This window comes from Falco naumanni, chromosome 8, assembly GCF_017639655.2.
Source record: "Falco naumanni isolate bFalNau1 chromosome 8, bFalNau1.pat, whole genome shotgun sequence".
Classification (NCBI taxonomy): domain Eukaryota; kingdom Metazoa; phylum Chordata; class Aves; order Falconiformes; family Falconidae; genus Falco; species Falco naumanni.
The window spans coordinates 10,091,809-10,112,467 of NC_054061.1; the positions used below are offsets into that span (position 1 = coordinate 10,091,809).

Here is a 20,659-nt window from a genome sequence, read left to right on the forward strand (position 1 = left end):
AGTGCCACCATGGGGCTCAGCCTGGCTTCTTGTCCCCAGGACCCTTCCCTGGGCTGTCCCACTGTCCACTAACCCCGCTCAGACTCAGGGGAGGGAGGTGCAGGCAGCCCAGTGCAGAGGTTTGTGCAAGGTTTTATTACCCAACATCCACATTGACAGGTTGGTCCTCCCACCCCCTTCCTCCCTGCCACCCCCAAAAAAGAAATGAAGAGGGAAAAAAAAGAAGTAGGTGATGACGCCTCAGCACCGGTGGGCTGGAGCTCGACAGTGTGGGGCTGGAGGTGTGAGACAGCCCAGGGCAGGGTAGCAGCGGGGTGCCCCAAGGTCTTCCCCAAGTGGCCACGGCACCCCTTGAGCACCCCAAGGCACTGAGCAGAGCCAGCTCCTGGCGAGTGCTGCAGCACAGAGCAGGCACTGGCCACCGCACTGGCTGTCGGCTTCAGCGAGCCCTTCGCAGCCCCCCACAGGGCAAGAGGCAGCCCAGGATGTACAACGGGGATTTTGGGGGGTGGGGGTGGGGCAAAACTTGCCCCTTAAGCAGGGGAGGCGGCTGCACTGGTGACCCCAGCACCTCGAGCCCTACTGCACCTCTGCCCAGAGGGGATGGTGCAGCTCCCCAAGCATCCCCTGTTTGCATCCCTCTATCAGGCACTGGGCACAGGCCTGGGCCCCCACTCGCTGTGGCACTGTGGGGCTGGTCCTCTGCATGGGGCCAGGCTGGAGAGGCCAGGACCCACGTTTTGGCAGGATGCAGCAGTGCTGCTGGCCACAGGGATGCTCACCCCGCTGCATGCCAGCCCTTCACTCCCAATTCTCTCCAGCCTTACAGGGTGCAGGCAACGTAGGAAAAATGTTTGAAAAGAGGGTCACGGCCCTGCAGGCCACCAGGGAGGAGGTGGCTCCAGGTAGGATGTGCACGGCTGAAAGTGTCTCTTAAAAAGCTCCAAAAATGCAAACACAGTTCGATAAAAGCCCCCCTCCCCCCACCCTGTAAAACCCCTGCTGTAAAAAGTGGTAGCGCTTTGCAGCTGCATCCCGGGCTGCTGTCAGAGGAGAGCAGTCAGCGGGCTGGAAGGACCCACGTCGGGACACGCACCCACATCCCCGGTGCGTGGGGGCTCTCTGGCACCGAGGTGGCTGGACATGCCCAGTGGCAGGGCAGGCTTCATCTCCACTGCCAGCTGTGGTAAGAGTCTGCCCTGGGCTCTGGTGGCTGCTCCCGGGTAGGGGGAGCTGGGGGCCACGGGGACAGTCTCCTCAAGCGCCTCCAGCCACGGTGACAGGAACGAGCAGCTCTCCACCACAAGCGTGGCCCCAGTCTTTCCCATTTGAGATCTGTCCTGGTGGCCCACGTGGCCACATATCCTCCCAGCTCCGGGGCACCCATGGCATGGCAGCGGGGCAGAGAGAACAGGGCTGTAGTGGGCTGGGCTGAACGTCCCTGCCCTGCGCAGCCATGGGGACCTGCGTGTGCGTGGCCGTGGGCTGCTCAGAGCATGGCAGAGCCCTGGGCAGGCAAAGCAGTGGCACGGCAATGCACCAGCATCTCTCCAGCATGGGGAGCGATGCTGCTGCCTGGCGTTTGAGCGAGGTCAGAGTTCAGGACAGCCAGCAGTGACCTACCCGTGCCCACCCTGAGCCACCTCCGGACCTGTGCCACCAGCAAGAGATGCCCGGGAGCAGCTGCCTCCAGCTGGAAGGAGCCACATGCTTCCTTGCACTGGAAAAAGTCACCAAGCGCAGAGAGGGTACCAGCCTCACGTCCCAGGGCACCTCCACAGGGCTAGGCTGGCAGGAGGGACCCTGGGCTGGCAGGGGGACCCCCAGCAAGGACATGCCTTGCCCCAGCGTGCCGTGCTCCGTCACCGCCCCAGCCCCAGGAGCCCTGCACACTGGTAGCAGGTGTCTCAGGACGCCGGGGCAAGGCCCCCTCCCCACCTCCCCAAGAAGCCCAGTGACACCCCCACCCCACCGGCACAGGCAGCGACTCACTCCATGGCGGGGCCGGCGCGGGAGCAGCACCGGGGCCGCCGGACGTTTTGCAGCAGAGCGCGGAAGACGCTGGGCTGCCTCTTGGCCTCGCCTTTGCGGGGGGCTCCCTTGACAGAGCCGGTGCGGGTGCTCTGCGGGGTCATCACCACCTGCCGCCCATGCTCCTCGATCTGCTTCTCCAGGTGCTTCTGGATGGCCATGCCCAGCACCTCCACCTCCATGGAGGCCCCATACACCTCCCACGTCATCCCCTTCTCATCCCAGCTCACCTCCCGGATGGGCTCTGGAGCCTCCTCTGCCACCGTCCCCTTCACATGCACCTCAGGGTATGAGGCTTGCGGGGACTTGGCTACTGGTGTCATGGGCCCAGTGGCCACCGAGCGGGTCTCCACGGGCATGGACACCTGCATCTCTGCGTCCTTCTTGGAGGGCTCCAGGCGTGGGGCGACAGCAGAGCCCAGCTCCCTCTTGGGGAAGGTGAAGGCAGCAGCACCGCCGGGGGGGCTCATGGGGCTCAAAGCCACCGACACCAGGGACGCCCGGCTGTCCACTTGCGTCCCCATGTCCTGTGTCCCGGCGTCCTGCGGTGGGGTCACCTCAAAGGAGTAGGACTCGCAGAGCAGCTTGGCTGCCTGGGGCTGCTGGCTGCTCCCGGCGCCCACAGCCTGGGCTGGGCTCCCCTCAGCCCTGCCCTGGCCCAGGGCGGTGGGGCTCGGCCCTGCCTCGCTCCGGCCGCCACTCGCCGCAGTGCCGGCGCTGGGTGGGTCCTCCATGTCCCCCTGGGGCCGCTTGGGAGCCTCGTCGCCCCTCGGCTGGGGCACAGCACCCAGCGATGTCCCTGCACCACCCTGGGGCTGCTCCTGGCTTGGAAGCTCAGCTGCTCTGGCACCTGCGGCAGGCTCCAAGAACGCCACGTGTTTGGCAGGACCTGGCGCGTTCCCCATGTCCTCGCTGGGTGCCTTGAGGCAGGGCTCCGGCAGGGTGGGCGCGGGGGCCATGTTGTCCTTCTGGGTGCCAGGGACCCCCATGCCCATGGGACCACAGGCAAGCACAGGGCCACTTGGTCCCCCACAGCTCCCTGTTGCTGCCGTCACGCTCGGCTCCGCATTGTCATCTGGGAGAAGCGTGCTGGGAGCCAGTCCCGTCGGTGATGGCACCTTCTTCTCTGCTGCTGGGCCAGCCGTGGTGCCCTGGGCCTCCGGCTCAGCCACGCAGCAGGTCCTCATGGCACGGCCCCCCACGGCACAGCCGGAGCCGGGCAGGCACTCGCCAGCAGGTGGGCAGCCAGGGGAGCTGGCACCAGGCTCGCAGGTGTCCTCAGCTCCAGCCTGGCGGCTCAGTAGCCGCAGCCCCTCAGGCTCCTTAGCGCTGCCCATGCCCAGGGAAGGCTTCTCCCATGCTAGTCCCGCCACAGGTCTGCAAGAGAGCGGACAGGGCAGTGAGAGGGGAGCAGCGCACAGACTCCCAGCCCCCCTCGGTTGCCAAGTATTTTTTTTCCATGCCACCCATGACAACAGGTTGGGTGGCCGCCCAGAGCATGCACCAGCCCCTGCACAGCCAGCGTGGTGGCACCCAGTGCCCAGCCCCACGGGAAGGGAGGAACAGCATCGGCTGCCTACCGTAAAAGCCAGCCTTCCCCCGGCACAGCCAGACCGGGAGCAGGTTCCAGGCGCTGCAGCAGCTGCTGGAGCCGGGGGAAGTGGTCCGGGCAGCCCTGTGGAGAGAGCAGCAGCTGAAGTATAGCCCTGGGCACAAGGCTGAGAGCCTGGAGGGTGGGCTCAGCACCCCCACCTGCCAGTGAGGAGCTGGGCACAGTGCGGGGTGAGAGCCAGCCAGGCCCATGGGCGTCGGGGGGGCTGCAGGGCACGGCAGGGGTGCGGGGCAGCCAAAACCCTTCCCTGTGCTCACTGGGACCAGCATCCCAGAGCTGGGAGTGATGTGTCCCCTGGCCATGGGAACCCGGCTCTGCGCCTACGCCCCATGTCAGGGTGTGTTGAGCTTCCAGCCACACCATGTGGAGCTGGCTGCAGGCAGGCACCCCGCCACGGCAGGGGGACACAGGCTGGCGTCACCCAAGCGGCCCCAAACCCTACCCAGCCCCGTGGGGCAGCCCGGCAGCAGGAGCACGGCAGGAAGCCCCCAGCTCTGCCAGTGCTCTGAGTCCCTCCGGAGCTGGGAGCACACGTGTCCCACACCTCCGGCCACGGCCACTCGTGGGTCCCACGGCAGGCAGAGCCGAGCAGACGTGGCTGGCACCGAGTCAGTCCCCGCCAAGGGAAGAGGCAGGAGCGGGGACCAGGCTGGCACCCACTCCCGCCAGCAGCGCAGGGGCCCGGAGGCTGTGAGCCCCCCGCCCCCATCTTCCCACGCAGCACCCCGTTCCCGGGGGGAGCCGCACCGCCCCACAGCCCCCCCCCGCCCTGACAGCACCCCACGTCCTGCGGGGGGGCTGGGGTGCTCGGCCCGGGGGCTGGGGTGCTGCCCCGGTGCTGTTGCTCCACGGAGGAGCTGCGAACCCCGGCACGCGCGTGTGCAGACACGCGTGTGCACACGCACCGGCACGTGCACACGCACAGACACGCGTGTGCACAGGCACAGGCACGTGCACACGCACAGGCGTGCACACGCCAGCACATGGCTACGGGCACACCCGCACGCACGAACACGCGTGTGCACGCCCCGGCCCCGCTTCCCCGGCCGCGTCCCGGACAAAGCCGCCCCCGCGGCAGCCCCAGCTCGGGGGAGGCCGCCCCCGCCCCGGAGCCCGTGCCGCCGCCATAGCCGCCCCCCGCCCCGGGGGTGCCGGTACCGGGCGGGCGGCGGCCGCAGTGCCCGGCCGGGCCCCGCCACGTGCGCCCCGGGGCCGCCGTTACCTGCGGCGACGGGTCCTCCAGTCCGCTCCCGCCCCGTCCCGTCCCGCTCCGCTTGGCTCCGGCGCGGCGGCGGCAGCGGCGGCGAGCATGCGTGGGGCGGTGGCGGCGGGGGCGGTACCGCGCCCCGGGCCGCTCCCCCCGGCTGCCGCCCGCCCCGGCGGCCCCGGGCAGCGGTGGGGAGGCGAGGGAGGGCCGGCTGCCGCGGGGAGCGTGGGGTCCCGGCGTACCTCCCCCACACCCCCCGGTGCCATCGGTGTCACCCCGCCGGCCCGCCCTGGGAGCACCCATCACCCCCTAGCATCCCGCCCCGTATCCCCCGGGGACGGTCACCCCGACACCCCCCGGTGCGCAGGGGCACAGCAGGGCACATGGTCGGCACCGGCCCGGTCAAGGGGTCCTCAGCCCTTAGCGTGGGTCCCGTGGGCGGGTGTGACAGCGACACAGAGCCCGGTCCCTCTCCTACCTGGTGATGGAGACGGCCGCTTCCCTCCCAGGCATCACCGGGGGGGCTGCACCCCCACCAGCCCGAGGGACAGGGACGACGTGCCACCACGGCAGGGATGGAGGTGGGCTCCCGCGTACCCCTCGCCCAAGGGTGGGGGGGGACGGGGAGGGGAGAACGTCCCCGTCTCCCTCCCGGCAGCGCCTGCCTCTGCTCCCGGGCTCAGGCTTTGTCTAACTCCTTCCCACGCATTCCCGCTCGCGCTGCGGGGGGGAAGGCGGCCTGCTTGCCTTGCCTGCATCCCCCCCCCCCCCAAACCCTCCAGCACCCCCCTGAAAACCCCCCAGCTGCCCCTCCTCACCCTATAGGGTCAGGATCCCCTCCCTGCCCTGGGGATGTCAGCATTGGGGCAGGAACTACAAATCTATAGGGGCAGGGCGGGGGGTGCTAGCATTAACCCCAAGATGGGGTTCCCCGTCTTGGGGCTAACATTGACACATACATGGACCCTATAGATCTATAGGGTGAGGCCAGCACAATGGGAGCTGACACACACCTGGTTGCTTGGAGACAAGGGAGGTTGGAAATGCTCCTTCCAGTAAACAGCCAGGCTGGAACAAAACCCCGAAGGCTAAAAATAGGGAGGCAGGATATGGAAATATAATAAAAAGCCTTGTCTTCCCCCCCCACGCCGGGGCAGAGCAGGGCACCCCCATCTCACTGCTGGGCACCCCGACGGGTGGCCACGGTGGATGGTGTGGGGGTGTATTGCTGCACCCATCAACGTGTGCCCCCCCCTCAAGGTGCTTGTCCCTGCCCATGGTTCTGTGTGCTCATCCCAGTCCCACAGCATTGACTGGGCCCAGTTGCCCATCTGCAGCATGGGGAAGCGCAGTGTGGGGCATCAGTATGGGTTTACATCCCATGCTGCCCTGTGTGGGATCAGACTCAAGCCTGGGCACAGACCCTGGGAGGGATAAGGGACAACATGGGCAGGATCAAGTCCTGGCAGAGGAGGAGACCAAACTGCCCCCCATCCCCTGGCTGGGACTTTGCCACAGGGCAGGGGGCTACAGGGAGCTGCGGGGTCACATCCTGCTGGTATTTGCTTCCACCTGCTGCTCTCAGCTCTGCTGGCAGCCACTCTCCCCATTCCCATTGGCATCTCAGCACCCAGCAAGTCCCCATCCCCACCAGGGCTGGCTGGGGGGGTCACAGGGAGCATCCTTCCCTGTCCCACAGGCAGCCTTCATCCCAGGCCAGCTGCCTCCTCCTCCTCTTCTCCCTGCCTGGGCACCTCGGGGCTGGCAGGAGAACAATAGCGAGGAGGATGAGTAAAATGGTCCCCATTGCCTTGGCAACACACTCCCGCGCTACCAGCGCGCGAGGACTCAGGCAGCTGCCTGAAAAGCGCATTCTCCCTTGGCGGAGGGGGCTGCCGGCACAGGTAGCATGGCAGCCCCCTCCCTCGGCGCCACGGCCCACCTCCCACGCCGGCACGGGCAGCGCCACGTGAACACGGTGGGCTCCCCCACAGCCACCAGCATGCTGCCGGCGCCTGCACACGCTGGTGCAAGCAGGTACATGCAGCCGGCACACAGCGTGGCCCAGGCCTGGTTCCGTGCCGGCTGGCCGGCTGGTGCCCGGTTGTGCGGTGGCACGCAGCCCACAGCGCCTGGCAGGGGAACGTGCCCCCTCCGGGGCTGCCCGGCAGGAAGGCGATGGGTTTTTCATGGCCACTCGCAGCCACGCCGTCTTCACGCGCGGCTGCCCACATTAATTGCAGGCCCGGAGGCCACTCCGGAGCTGATGGGGTGCTGGCAAATGGGAGCGGCAGGGGATGCCCAGAGGCACCAGGATCCCATGGCAGACCGAAGCTGCACATCCCATGCTGCCCCCCAGGCTCCCCTTTCCAGGGGAAGCGCTGCCAGCAGGAGGATCCTCAGCGTGCCCAGAGCTGCCAGTGCTTTGGGATGACTTGGTTACCTGGAGATCCAAAGGCACTGAGCACCCTAAAAATAGTGCTGCCTCCCCAGCGGCCTTGGCACAGAGGTGCTGGGGAGGGGACCTGATCCTTGCCAGTACCCTCTGCCCTGGGTGCCCCAAAACACAGCCCATGGCTGGGGTTGGCCTGCCCCAGCCCTGCAGGGTGGGAGGGCACCACAGCCCTGCGGCTGGGCACATCGCCCTGGATGCCCCTGGGTACAGGCAAGGACCTGGCCCCGGGGCCAGCGGGGGGGCACATCCAAGGACAGGGACACAGGGAGGCACAGTCCCCACTGCTGGGATGGCAGTGTGGGGCTGTGGGAGCAGGGTGGGCAGCACACAGCCCCATGGCCCCAGCTGGTGCCCCTGACCCCACACCATGTCCCGGCTGGCCACACCCCCGAGCTGGCCTCGCCCCTTTGGTCCATCTTCTCCCTGCGCAGACCCCAGTCCCATCTTCCCACCTCTCATTGGCCAGAGAATCAGCCAATCAAAAGAGCCCTGAAGTACCCACCCCACCCAGCCCACTCTCCACAGCGCCCCCTCATGGCCGTCTGCGTGGGGATCAGCCAATCAGAGAGCCATTTGCTGAAGGGCGTGCCCTCAGCCACCCAGGGCAGGTCTTACTGGCTGCTGCCAGGGTGGCGGATGGGGGCAGCAGGGCGGTGGCTGGGCCGCAGGGGCACCATGGCAGTGGTGCGGCAGTGCTAGGGCACGGCCAGCCTGGCAGCGGGCAGCCCCGATGCCCCCAAGCTGTCCGTGGTGGAGGTGGGAGCGGCCCAGCGGGGTGGGCTGCCCGGGGTGCAAGGGCTCCTGGAGACCATCCAGTGCTGCAGCCATGTCCTGGAGGTGGCTTTCCCCCTGTGCAGGGACAGCAGTGCCTGGGAGGTGGTGTGGGGCTGGCATTCCCAGCACAGCCAGCACTGCCTGCCCTGCAAAAGGGGTGAGGCAGCGAGCTGCAGCCCCACTACATGCTTCTCCATCCTTACCCAGCCTTGCACGTGGGGCTCTGCTGGGCTGCCCCCGCCCGGCTCAGGGCACGGGGAGCCTGACATAGAGGGTGTCTACGTTAACACGGTGGTGGTTGGGATGCATACGGTTGTGCCCAGGAGGATGCCATCCATGGACGCATCCCTAAGAAGAATGAAGGATGACTGAGGCAGGTGGCTTTGCCAACCTGATCTGCAGCCCCGCTGCTCACAGTAGAGCACAGGAGCAGCGTGGCTGGCTGGTACCCTTGTGTGCATTCATCTCCTTATCCTAAACACCATATACTTGCTGCCCTAAACGCACCTCAAAGCAACAATAGTTGTTCTGAGCCTGAGGGGTCCCAGCCTCCTGTCCCCTCACCCTTAGCCTGAGGCTTTCACCTGTGCTGTGGCTGCACTCTTTGAGGTGCTCGCCACAGCAAAGGCCTGTGTCTGCTGGTAGGAACCTGCTTTCCATTCTGTGGTGATCTGGAGAAACAGGTCTAGCTGAATGCTGATCGCCTATTGCAACTAGATGCTGTTGTTTCAGAAGAGTCAGAGCCTTTCCTACAGTGCCTCTGTGCCATTTGTGGTAAAAAGGCAGGGACTCTTCACTTCTGCTCTCCTTTCCCAGGGGTTTGTTTCAGCAGCTCAATCGGTGTCAATGAAGTAAAAGCCCTGGTTGCATTAATGACATACAAATGCGCTGCAGTGGGTAAGTACAAGGGGAATGTAAAGCATGTGGTGACTTGGACATGGGATGGGGCCGTGATACAGTGACTCAGAAAAGCTCATTAGATGCTTTGAAAATCAGAAGTGCTCTAGAAGTGCAGGATGTTCCCCTGGGCACGGATGTGCGAGGGCAGGGCTTGCTGTGGCTGGAGAATACGCCACTGGCAGTCTGGGATTGTTCGTGTTAATCAGGGAGCGTCAAGCATCGTGCTTCTCAGATGCAGTCTCTGTGCCTGGGTTGTCATGGATTCAGCTCTGGCTGGTGGCGTTTGTGGCAGGCTCAGGGTCTATATCCTGTCCTGCCTTCAGCTCTGCTCTGCAGAGGCTGCACGGCGTTGCAGGGGGGGCTGTGTGTGGCGTGGGGAAGCAGTGGCCCCTTGCCTGGATTCACCAACAAGGTCATGGTTGCTGGAGCAGGTGAGCTGGCAGAGAACATTTCTGCCTTACCCTGTCTTTTCCAGACGTTCTTTTTGGTGGTGCCATGGCGGGTGTGAGGATCAATCCGAGGAAAGAGTCGGTGAGTTCACTCCTCTCCTTCCCCCGCCGACAGCCCATAACTCACGCTCCATTTGCACAGCCCTCCCTCTCTGTGCGCATCACAGCAATGCACTCTGGCAAGTGGGGGGAGACGTTTGTAGTGAGTAACACTCACCCAGCAACCGCGAAAAGCAGCTTGGAGGGGGGAGAGGGGTGGCAAACTCTGGTTTATGGGTCAGTGCATGTGACCAGAGGCACGCTGAAGGAGCCTGGAGTAGAGACGTTCCTGCTGCTGCCTGCTGTGCTGGGGGAAGGTGCAAATCACCAAGGGGCTGGAAGGGCAGTGAGCAAAGGGACTAGGAGTTCACACATCTCTTTTTTTTCAACCCAGGGACCCCAGCTGCTGTAATTAACTCCCTGGAGACGTAAGGGTGTGCCCTGTACAGGCAGGGCAGGGCAGCTGCCGGATGCTGTACCATGGCTCTGTGATTTTTCTTGCGGCCTGTAGTAACAGCTGTGTTTTGTTGTTCTTGCACAGGAACATCAGCTGGAGGAAATAATGAGGCATTTTACTGTAGAAAAGGCCAAGAAGGGATTTACAGGGGAGAGTGGTTTTGTCCCAGGTCTGTAAGCGGTGTGTGGCTTGCAGGCAGGGGAGCAGGCAGCAGCTGCCTGGCTGGGCAAGCACAGAGGCTGCCACTGCCTCTCTGCCTGTCCACAGCACTCACGCCCCTGTGCTCTGCTGTCCGTTCACTGCTTTGCTCTGCCCGTGCTGTGAATTTGGAGCAGAGGGAGCCTCGTGCAGTGCCAAGCATGGCAGGGCTGGCCCAGGCTGCCACCCAGCTACTGATGAGCTGGGGTCTCACGTGGGAGTTATCCTCCATTCCCACCAGCGAGCGCAGCCACAGGGAGGAGTGAAAGTTTCTCCTGCCTCAGTGTGTGATAGAGAGCTCAGTGGGTGCTGGTCACAAGGCAAAGACCTTTACATTCTCTCTTTACTTGAAAATACTGGGAAAGAACAAAGCAAAGACTCTGTGAAAGCCAAAGCTGTTCATGCCTGAGAGAACCTGGGGACACCCTGGGATATGGGCAGCACCACGCTTTGGTCAGGGGACTCCCTGGTGTGCCCAAGGCCATGACCAGCCTGCTGAAACCACCTGGCTGTAACATGTCATTGGTCATTGGTTGGAGCAGATCAATTGAATTGCAAAGACAGGATTTGACAGATTTTTTTACCTCCACAGGGCCCGGGATTGACGTGCCGGTCCCTGATGTCAGTACTGGGTAGTGGGAGATGTCCTGGATAACTGACACATACACCCACACACTGGGGTACCGGGTGAGCTCTGAAAGTGCCGGTTTGGAGCCTGGAATGCCATGAGCACTGTGAGGGTTTGTACCGAGAGGCCCATGCCAGCAAGTTGCTTTAGGTTTAGCTGTGGCTTAGGGGAGCGTGAGGGAAGCTGAGGCTTGGGGAAAGTCCTCTCTAGAGGACTTGCACCAGACGAGACCTTAACCTTCTCTCTTCCCATCCCAGCCTTGCAGGACATAAATGCCCAGGTGCGTGTGACAGGAAAGCCCATCAGCCAGGGTGGCATCCATAGGTGACACCCTGCCACCGGGCGCGGGGTCCTGCATGGCATTGAGAACTACATCACCAACACAGACTACATGGGCTGCATCGGCCTGAGCCCTGGCTTCCCTAGCAAGACCTTTGTGCTGCAGGTGAGTGCTCAGCCTAGCTAGAGCTTTGAAGAGGACAGTTCCTCAGGACCTTTCTGCCCCCCCTTTCCAGGAGAGCTTGCAGTCTCAGCTCCTGCAGTGCTGCCTGGACATGACTTCCCAGAGCTCTCCACACTCTGTGACAGCTGGCACTCATTTGAGCAGTGTTTCAGACCTGCTGTGTGTGGATCATTTTCTAAGAGCTGATCCCTTAGAAACGCAAACCAGCAGCCCAGGGGCACTGTGCTGCTCACTCTCAAGGCTTCTCTGTAGCCACCCAGTCACTCATAAAATAGAAGCTGCGACTGACCTTCACCTGTGCATCTGGCAGAGCGGAGGGGTGGCACGACACAGGGAGCTCTGCCAGACCAGATAGAAAGAGCCGACCCCGATGACAACTTCACGTTTCTGTCACCTCCAAACCAGCCACAGCAAGCGGTGATGTTACCTGTGGTGAAGGTCCTGCTTGTGGGTGCACCCCCCATCACTTCTGGGTGCTCTGTGGGTCTGGCCCGCGTTAGCTTTGCCTTGCCCAGCAGCCTGGGAGCTCGCTGGGACTCTGAGGGTGCCAGCCATGCCTTTTCCCTTCTTCTCCCAGGAAGGACCTTCCCTTCCCTGCTCACAACTGTGGTGAGGTGCTTCCCCCTGCTGTAGCTCCAGGAGCTCCTGCTCTCTGCCACGCACTGCTGCCCCAATCCACTGCCCGCTCTGCCCACAGCTGCCTGTTTCCTGCTGTTCTGGCCGCTGTTCTCTGCAAGGCAGAAATAAATCTGGAAACGGCACAGCTGAAGCCTTGCCTGCAGCCGGCAATCCGCGCTTTCTGCGAGCGCTCGCTCCCCAGCGCAGCTCCCTGCCGCGGGGAAGAGGCTTTGAACTGAAGCTGCACCTGGAGCTGCTGCCCACAGTGCCCTCGGGAATGGCCCTGCCTTTGCTCATCCCTTTCCTTTCCACACGTCTTTCTGCTTCACTGGTACGGCAGAGAACGAGAAGGCTAAAGTCCTTGGCTATTGTGTGTATAATTTTGATGTGTTTGGAGACTGGTTTTGAGGTCTCAGGAGCCAGGGGTGCTATTAGGAGCTGTACCAAGCTGGCAAGCGCTTTGGGGCAGACAGTGCAAAATCATCTGTTCCTGTAAGAAGGGCTGAGCTACCCCCATGGCCCTGCCCTGTGCCGTGCCATGGCAGCTGACTGCTCCCCCTCAGTGTGAGGTGCAGGAGGATTGTTCAAATTGTGCCTAGATGCTGCATGGTGCCCACCAAGGTGTCACGGTCCTGTTAATTGTTCCGTGCGAAACATGAGGTCTGAGCTTTTGCTTATCCTGAACAGCTCTGGTAGGGAGGCGAATGCCCAGATCCCTGCCACCAGAACTGGCCTGGTGGGGAGGATCCCAGCAGCAGGGAAAGCAGCCCGTCACTGCTTTTTTCTTTTGTTTCTTCTGCCTGTCTCCCCTCTGCTCTGCTTGTGCTCTCAGATCATTGCAGAAGCTGCCAATGGCCCCACTACACCAGCAGCACATGAGATATTCCTGCAAAAAACCATCCTGGTCATCCTGGTATGACCATACACACACACACATGGGGAGATGGTGGGCTCATGGCTATTAGGGCCACATGGCATTAGCTGCACTGGTGTGGATCAGGCTGGGCTTTGCCAGGCTCTGGGATCAGGCAGCATTGATGGTGCTGTCTCGGCCTGTTCCCTGCCTTGCCCCCAGGTCCTGAGCACCTCAGGTGCTGGTTTCCCTCCTGAACCCTCCTGGTTCTTGGCTGTAGCAACAATAGGGGGCTCCAGGCCAGCACCAGGATATCCTGTGGCCGCTGATGGGCCAACAGCAAACTGTGCCACATCACATGGGGGGTCACAGCAGCTGGTGTCTCTGCTTAGTGACACTGCAGAGCCACCGTGGCTCTAAGATTCAGCCATCCAAGTGACCTCAGGACATTGGGCTCTGGCCCAAGGGTACGGGGAGGGACCCAAGGTAGAGGAGGAGAGATCTCCAGATCAGCTGTGGGTCTCAGCACCCTAAGCCGCAAATCTGAAAAGCGTGTACTGCCCTTGGCAGGATTTGTATGTGAATGCAGGTGGTGTGACTGCATCCTTCTTTGAGTGGCTGAAGAACCTGAACCACATTAGCTACAGCTCTTCAGCTTCAAGTACGAGTAGGAATCCAGCTACCACCTCCTGCAGTCAGTTCAGCACAGCTGGAGCAGTGGTTTGGCAAGGCCAGAGGGGAGATCCCCATCATTCCATCCCCAGAGATCCAGTCTCGTGTGACGGTAAGTGCCTATAACTGTGGAGGGTTGTCCTGGCTCACTTGTTTCACATTCCCAGATGCTCCTGTCTGCTGCCCCAGTGCTGAAAGCTGAGCTTGTGTCACACACAAAGCTCCCCATGCTCTTATCCCACTGATGGAGGGGATGGGGTGGAGATGCCATGTGTGGTGGTACAGCCCTACCATCTGAGGGTGCTGCTGGCTGCTTCGGGGAGTCCCTTAGGAGCCTGGAACCAGCTGCAGAGGTGGCAAGCCAAGCTTGCACCACCTGTGGTGCTGCTGCACCAAGCAGAGGGGATGTGTTTGATAAATGGGTTTGGGGGGACAACCTCTAGCCCTTCTCACAAAGGATTTACTTGTTCTTTCCATCAGGTTGCCTCAGAGAAGGACATTGTGTATTTGGGACCAGCCTACACCATGGAGCAGTCAGCCAAGGTACCTCCAAGGGCTCTTTCCCCACCCATCCCTGCTCTTGGGTCCCTTTCCTCACTGCAGAGGCTCTGGGCTGTATTTGAAGGTTGCCCACCCACAGCACCCCATCACTACTCCTGGCAGGTCAGCTTGAGGCCTGGGTTCATCTTCATATCCACACTTTGCATAAAGCCTCGTGCTCAGCAGCATCCCTTGTTGTTACTGGGTCCCTGTCCCACTCCCTGTTCCCACCAATCCATGTTCCCACCAACCTATGTGCCCCGTTTCCAGGGCTGCTTACACGAGCCAGGCGTGCAGTGCTGGGTGGGGGGTTTTCATGCCATCCCTCAGGGAGGTGGCTATGTGCCACGCTCAGCAGTGAGAGTGGTGTGTGTGGAGCCCACCCGTGGGTGCAGGGTCTGTCCCCAGGGGAGTGCTGTGGGGGAGCAGTGAGAGAACATCTCCAGAGCCCCTTGTAGGGGGGTCCAGGTCTTACAGAACAGTCCCCTTGGTCGTTTGGTGCAGGGGTGACCTCTTCCCTCTTGGGTGCTCCCAGGTCCTGGCCTGTGCTTGCATGTGTGGCACTGCCTGCACCCTCCTCCCTGGGTCCTCTGCCCCCGCCCTTGCCCCCAGAGCCTCCCAGCACACACCAGCTCTCCTCTCTCTCCAGAAAATTATGACTGTGGCTGCAAGGTACAACCTGGGCCTGGACCGGAGAACTGCTGCCTACCTGTGTGCTCTGGAGAAGGTGCTCACCGTGTACAACCAGGCCAGCTTCACCTACTGACACAGCACCTGGTAGGGCTGCCCCGGCATCACTGCCAGCCGCACGGTGAGGGTCACAGTCCTGCAGTGCAGGGGGTGCTCAGGACACTGTGTGCTGCACAGAGGGGACACCCTTGTCTCTATAAATGGTTGGCTGGAGCACTTTCTCTCCCTGCTGCCGGACTCTGAGCTCTCCTGGGCAGGGGGCTGTCTTCCCTCACACCCCCTCTGCCCCAGCCCCTTTACAGCCCCCTGGGCACTGGGGGAAGCTGTGCTGATGCTCGTTTGGGTCTGTTTGCCCATGATTGGCAGAACTGGACAAGGGAAGAAAAAAAACGCAATTAGCTGTAGAGGAGGGGACAACCCATGGCACAGCCAGCCCCAGGAACAGCTGTCTTGGTCCATTTAGTAACACACGCTGGGCGCTGCGAGCACTGCTGCAACTGGCGCATACAGAGACAGCAGAGCCAGGGTGGGGATTTGCAGGCATCAGCAAACCTGTTGTGTGTCCATGCTGACTGCTGCAGCTTCACTCTTTGCTGGCAAAGCTGGTGAGCTAGCACTGGCGGGGATTTAATCTGATATTCATGGGAGGGAGACTCAGCCCAGCCTCTCACCCCAGCCTGTGCTGCAGTCAAGGGGCTAGAGGCTGGCTGGGTACTCAGGCTGGGTTGGTGGACCCATCCTGGGGGAGCTGAAGGCCCAAGGACTGCGCTCGGGTGGGCACAGGACCCACTGCTGTGGTGGACATCATGTAGTGCTGTGTGGCAGTCATCTTCCCTTGAGGTTGTCACACTGCAGCCGAGCGAGCTGTGGGTGCTAGCCATGTCCCTGGCCCCCTGAGGGGAGCAAGGTTACATCAGAAAGTAGGGACAGCAGAGGAGAGGCTCCCCTTTGCGCTTCTAGCACAAGATCAGGGTGCGCCTCTGGGAGGTGCCTCATGAACAGCAGCACATCCTGCTGCAGGGAGGACGGGGGAAGCCTGTGCCCAGCACCTGAACCCCCTCTGCTAGCACAGCCAGCATCTCCTGGCAGGGAACCCGTGCTGAAGCCCAGGACTATGTCTAGCCTTGTTCTGGCTTGCGGTCGTCAGCCCCAAAGGCCCCCTGCATTCACCTTCAGATGCAAAGCACCACAGCCAGCACACAGACAGGTGGCACAGGGACACTGCCCACGTCCCAGCCTCAGCTATAGCGCAGCTGGAGGCCCAGGACACAGTGACCTGCTGCTGACACAGCAGCAAGCAGACAGGAAGGCATCTTGTCCTAACAAGGACCCAGTCCTGCCCGCTGCCGCAGCCAGAAGGGGCCAACTAGTCTGCCCCAGCCCCTCATTCCTCTTCCCAAACTAGCCCTGTCACCAAAGCGCAGGACCACCCCTCTCCCCAGGGAACCCACAACCAGGACCAGGGGGCTACAGACAAGAGTTGGCTTTATTCACAGAAACGGGGACAGCTGTGTCACTGGCAGCTGCCCTCGTATTGCACATCCAGCAATGGGGGTGGGGGGGATATCCATGCCACGTCACAACACAGCGTCGGCACTATGGGACCTCAGGGGGGGCGCAGGCACCGTCACCATCCAGCAGGCTGGGGAGCGGGTTTGGGCGCCAAGGGTTCACGAAGGCAAAAGACCCGTCCACACATAGATAGAGAGATATATATAAAAAAAAATAGTTCCACGATGACCAGAGCAGAACCACAGGGACATGCGTGCAAGCAAAATGTACAGCAGCCCGCGAGCAGGTAAACATGCTTTGTACAGACACAGACACATCAGGACGCAGCCAGGGTTTATGGCGCTGGGAGGGATACAGAGCGATAAACCCGGGCTTCACAGACGCACGCACGCACGCACGCACACCAGCCCCTGCAGGCAGCACGCACAGCTTGGGCACGCGCTAGGGCTCAGGGGCTTAGACACGGCAGGTTTTTCTCACTGCTAGACATGGTACAGCGACACAGACACGGTCCCTTGGAACGGAACTGGAGGAAGAACTCGTGAGCGAACAGGGCAGGGGCACCCCTGCTCCTCCCTGGCACACCAGCACTGGCCAGGGCCGGCTGGGGAGGAGCAGGGAGCTACCGGCGGTTCGTTGTGCTGCTGGTGGAAGAGGCAAGGACGAGGGTCCATTATGCCTCTGGCTCGTATTCCTGGTATTCCTCCTGTGGGATGGGGGGAAAAAAAGCCAGTGAGAGAGCTCAGGTGGGGCACAGAGCCCCTGTTCCCCCCAGCCCCATGCCAGCCTGCCCGTAAGGCTGCAGGGCTAAGTGCATGGGGCGCCTGAGAGCAGGTAGGCTCCGGGCTTTGCTCTGGACAGCAGTGGCCACCGGTGCGCTGAGCGCTGGCACACCGTGCCCTCTGTGGTGCCCTGTGGCCCCCTGTCTCCTCACCTGTGGGGGCTCCTCGTAGTTCTCCCCCTCTGGCTCCAGCAGCGGCTCGACCAGCGGCTCCTCAACAGCCTCCTGGGCCACCTCCTCTGGCTGGGGGTGAACCAGGGGGTCAGTCCAACGCACACAGCCCCCCACAAAGCATCCACACTCCCTGCCCCTGCCAGACTGGGGGGACATGGCAGAGACCAGCAACACACCCAGGACACTGGGGGCTCCATGTGGGGGGCACCAGTGGGACCCAGTGGGCACCCTGGCCACACACCAGCCCACCTAGCTGGGGGATGACAGGCAGGGGTCCGTGGGAGCAGAGCGTGGCTGTGCGCATCCCTGCCCCACTCCCAGCCTCAGCCCCAGGCAGGCCATGGCTGCTGGCACATGGGGGCTCCAGGTGCTGGCAGGCCTGTGGGAGCATCCTGCATCCCTAGCCGGGGAGGGCGGTGCTGGGTAACCCCTCCCCGGGGCTGGCAGAGTGGCTGGCGGGAGGGAAAGGGGGACAGTCGATCCCCCCCGTGCAGCAGCGGCGGTGGCCTCATTTCTTCAGCTGATGCTATTTTGGGCTAAGCTGGAAGCCAACAGCTCATGGGGGTGGTGAGATGCAAACCCGCTGCCCCTCCCCGTCCCTCCACTCCCGCAGCTGTCAGGTCACCTCGCAGCTGCTGGAGCGATGCATCGCGGCCCCCGCGCTCCAGGCCGCCATGCAGGAGCCCACGCATGCACACGTCCGCAGCGGCCACGCATGCAGCCAGCACGCTCGGGGCAGCGACATGTCCCTGCCCTGGGCACAGGCAGGGCAGCTGGGGATCTGCAGGATCCCTCCCACGGGGCTGGGGAGTAGCCAAGGGGCTCCCCACCAAGCCTGGGGACGTCCCAGCCTCCCCGTGGGCCTCCCCGTGGACATGGCAGTGGCCTGGGGCGGGGGTGTCTCACCTTCAGGTCCGCAGGGAACTCCTCCTTCTTCACCAGCCCAGTGGCTGCTGCGATGTTGCCAGCGCCCGAGAACGCAGCTTCGCCCAGCTGGGACGCCTGCTCCTTCGCTTTCTCAGCCACTGGAAGAGCCACGGGTGCCTGTCAGTGCCCCCCCCGTGCCAGGGAGGGGTGCCCGGCCACTGCCCCATGCCCCACGCCACACGGGGGGCTAGCAGGTTGTCGCTGGGCAGGATCAGACCCTCCCCATCTCCCTGCCAGGGCGCTGGGGAGGGGAGGGGGTCAGGATGCTGCTCTGCAGCTGGGCAGGGAGTGTGAGCAGCCTCCACAAATCCTTCCTTGCGGGCCCTATTATGTAAGAGGCTTTGGCTGGGTGACATCAGCCCCTCAATTAGCCTCTGATCTCGTTAGCAGCGCAGCACTCTTGGGGCCAGAGGGGTACGGTGGTGGGGAGCTGGAGGGAACCGTACCTGAGGTGACGCCTTGCACCACACCTTGGGTTTTACTCCCTGGGGGTAGAAAGAGACAGAGATGGGGTTAGAGGGGCCAGCGGCCAGGCGGTGCCACGCGCTGTGCCTGGGACCCCGGCAGGGCATTGTGAGCTGGGGCAACATCCTGCCCACGCCCCAGCCCAGCCGTGCCAGGGCAGCCGGGGGGCCAAGCACCCACACGGCTCACCACACGGCTCCGGTCCCTGCAGGAGCCCGAGCTGGGCAGCATGGGGCCACCACCTCATGCCACGAGGGCAGAGACCCTGGGGCCCAGCGCCGTGCTGGGGCACAGCCCCACGGGGTGAACACCGGCCACGCTGCTGAGCAAAGCCTCCCACGGGAGCTGGGATCCACACCCAGAGCTGGTGCCAGCACGGCACGGGCAGCCCCACAGCTGGCACAGCCTGGGGCCAGGTGCCGCCGCTGGCCATGCCGACCCTGCCAGGCTGCTTCAGGCAGAGCAACACCCGCAGATGACAGGACACCCCACGGGATGGGTGCAGGGTGCCTGCGACAGGGGGAATAGCAGAGGCTGGCTAGCTCCTGCAGGATGGGGCCTCGGGGAGCTTCTTGAGCCGCTGGATGCCCATCCAGAGCACGCACTCCTGGGCAGAGTGGGGGTCCAGGGCAAGCACCCACCACCACCACCCAGGGAAACAGCTCCAGGGCCTCAGCCCTCCCGCAAAGCTGGTGCCCTCCGGAGCAGGATGGAGCCCCAGCCCTGCGCCCTCCCTCCTGCTGCAGGCAGGGGTGGCCACAGCGCCCTGCCCAAGCAGCCCAACACCACAGCCCAGAACGCAGCCTGCCCGGGGGCTGCCTCCTCCCTGCCAGCGGCACCTTCTAGGATTTGGCCCCGAATGGACCCCAGCCCCGAGGGGCAGCGCAGAGGGACCCCCCAGCCACCAGGCTGGGTGCAGGGGAGATGCCAGCAGAGCCGCGGTGTGGGATGTGCTCCTGGGCACGACCTCTCCAAGGGGAACAAACGTGTCCCCAGCCCCCCTGGTCTGAGCCGGGCACATCCCAGCACGGCGGTCCCCTCCTCCATCATGGTCCCTCCACGCTCCTGCCCCAGAGCATCCCCGGCAGGGAGCCACGGGGCACTCGGGCTCAGACCACCGGGAGCCCCAGGGGGTCCGGTCCCCGGGGGTCCCATCCCCTCAGCCTGGGGACTTGCCAGGTCCTGCCCCTGCCCGCGGGGCCCAATCCTCCCCCCACAGATGCCCCGCGGGCACAGCACTGCAGGCACCGGCCCGCTGCCCCGGGGCACCCCGCCGCAGGGGGGTCCCGGTGGGGCAGTGACAGGCGGGGGCGGGGAGCGGGGCCGGGGACAGGGACAGGGGGGGCCGGCGGGCAGACGGGCAGGAGGACGCAAGGGCAAACGCAGGAGCTGGCAAGGGCAGGCAGAGGGGCCGGCGGGGCATGCAGGGGGACGGGCAGGGATTAGCCGGGAGGCAGGCAGGGGGCAGGCAGGGGGCAGGCAGGGGGCAGGCAGGCCGAGCCGGCCCTTACCGACATAGAGGACCCCCTCCTTGGTCTTCTCGGCGGCCTCGGCCACCCCCTGCTTGGTCTTCTCGGCGGCGGCGACCACCCCCTCCTTGGCCTTGGACAAGCCCTTCATGAACACCTCCATGGCGGCTCTGCGGGGAGAGGCCGCACGGCTTCACCCCGCCCCGGCCCCCCCGGCCCGGCCCCGCTCCCGCCCGCCCCGCGCATCCCCGCGCCCCCGGCCCCGCCGCCCGCCCGCCCCCGGCCCCGGCCCCGCTGCCCGCCCGACCTGGCTCGCTGGCGGCGGGGACGGGCGGGCCGGGCCGGGCCGGGCCGGGCTGCGGCGGGGCGGGCTCAGTGCGGCTGTGCCGGGGCCGCGCTGCGCTGCGCCGCGCTGCGCCGTGATGCGCGGGGGGGACCGCGCCGCGCCGGGCTGAGCCGGGCTGAGCTGTCCCGGCCGTGCGGGGCCGTGCGGAGCCGTGCCCCGCCGTCCCCGCCCCGCACGGCAGCGGCACCCCCGGCCCTGCGCCGGCTCCTGCCCGCACGGCTCGGCACCCCCGGGACGGGCCCGTCGCGCCGAGCCTCCTCCCCATCCCCACCCGTCCTGATCCCTTCCCACGCTGTCGTGCCCCGGTCCCCATCACGTCCCGTTCCCACCCCACACTCTCCCCATTCCATCTCCTCCCGATCCTGATCCCATCTCGTCCTGATATCATCCTCTCCCCTC

At 64.0% G+C, this 20,659-nt stretch overlaps 2 protein-coding genes and 1 pseudogene across 2 annotated transcripts; 1 reads left to right on the top strand and 2 right to left on the bottom strand.

Moving 5' to 3' along the window:
- Positions 1–136: 136 nt before the first annotated feature.
- On the bottom strand, positions 137–5,153 carry GPRIN1 (G protein regulated inducer of neurite outgrowth 1). The gene is made up of 3 exons (XM_040603731.1): positions 4,866–5,153; positions 3,612–3,706; positions 137–3,408 (listed from the first exon to the last, which is right to left on the bottom strand). The coding sequence occupies exons 1-3, from the start codon at positions 5,151–5,153 to the stop codon at positions 1,989–1,991; spliced, it is 1,803 nt and encodes a 600-aa protein (XP_040459665.1). The 3' UTR covers positions 137–1,988.
- Positions 5,154–8,936: 3,783 nt separating this feature from the next.
- On the top strand, positions 8,937–15,948 carry LOC121092535 (annotated as a pseudogene).
- A 106-nt stretch (positions 15,949–16,054) lies between these two features.
- Positions 16,055–20,372, bottom strand: SNCB (synuclein beta). Its single transcript, XM_040604922.1, has 6 exons — positions 20,222–20,372; positions 19,957–20,084; positions 18,427–18,465; positions 17,960–18,078; positions 17,033–17,122; positions 16,055–16,804 (listed from the first exon to the last, which is right to left on the bottom strand). The coding sequence occupies exons 2-6, from the start codon at positions 20,075–20,077 to the stop codon at positions 16,772–16,774; spliced, it is 402 nt and encodes a 133-aa protein (XP_040460856.1). The 5' UTR covers positions 20,078–20,084; positions 20,222–20,372; the 3' UTR covers positions 16,055–16,771.
- Positions 20,373–20,659: the final 287 nt, after the last annotated feature.

Coding starts and splice junctions, on each gene's coding strand:
- GPRIN1 (XM_040603731.1), bottom strand. CDS start 5,153: ATGGGTGCTCCCAGGGCGGGCCGGCGGGGTGACACCGATGGCACCGGG. Junction 3,707..4,865: donor TGGAGGACCCGTCGCCGCAG/GTAACGGCGGCC, acceptor CTCTCTCCACAG/GGCTGCCCGGACCACTTCCC. Junction 3,409..3,611: donor GGGGAAGGCTGGCTTTTACG/GTAGGCAGCCGA, acceptor GCTCTCTTGCAG/ACCTGTGGCGGGACTAGCAT.
- SNCB (XM_040604922.1), bottom strand. CDS start 20,077: ATGGAGGTGTTCATGAAGGGCTTGTCCAAGGCCAAGGAGGGGGTGGTC. Junction 18,466..19,956: donor GGAGGGGGTCCTCTATGTCG/GTAAGGGCCGGC, acceptor TTCTACCCCCAG/GGAGTAAAACCCAAGGTGTG. Junction 17,123..17,959: donor AGTTCCCTGCGGACCTGAAG/GTGAGACACCCC, acceptor GTTCACCCCCAG/CCAGAGGAGGTGGCCCAGGA.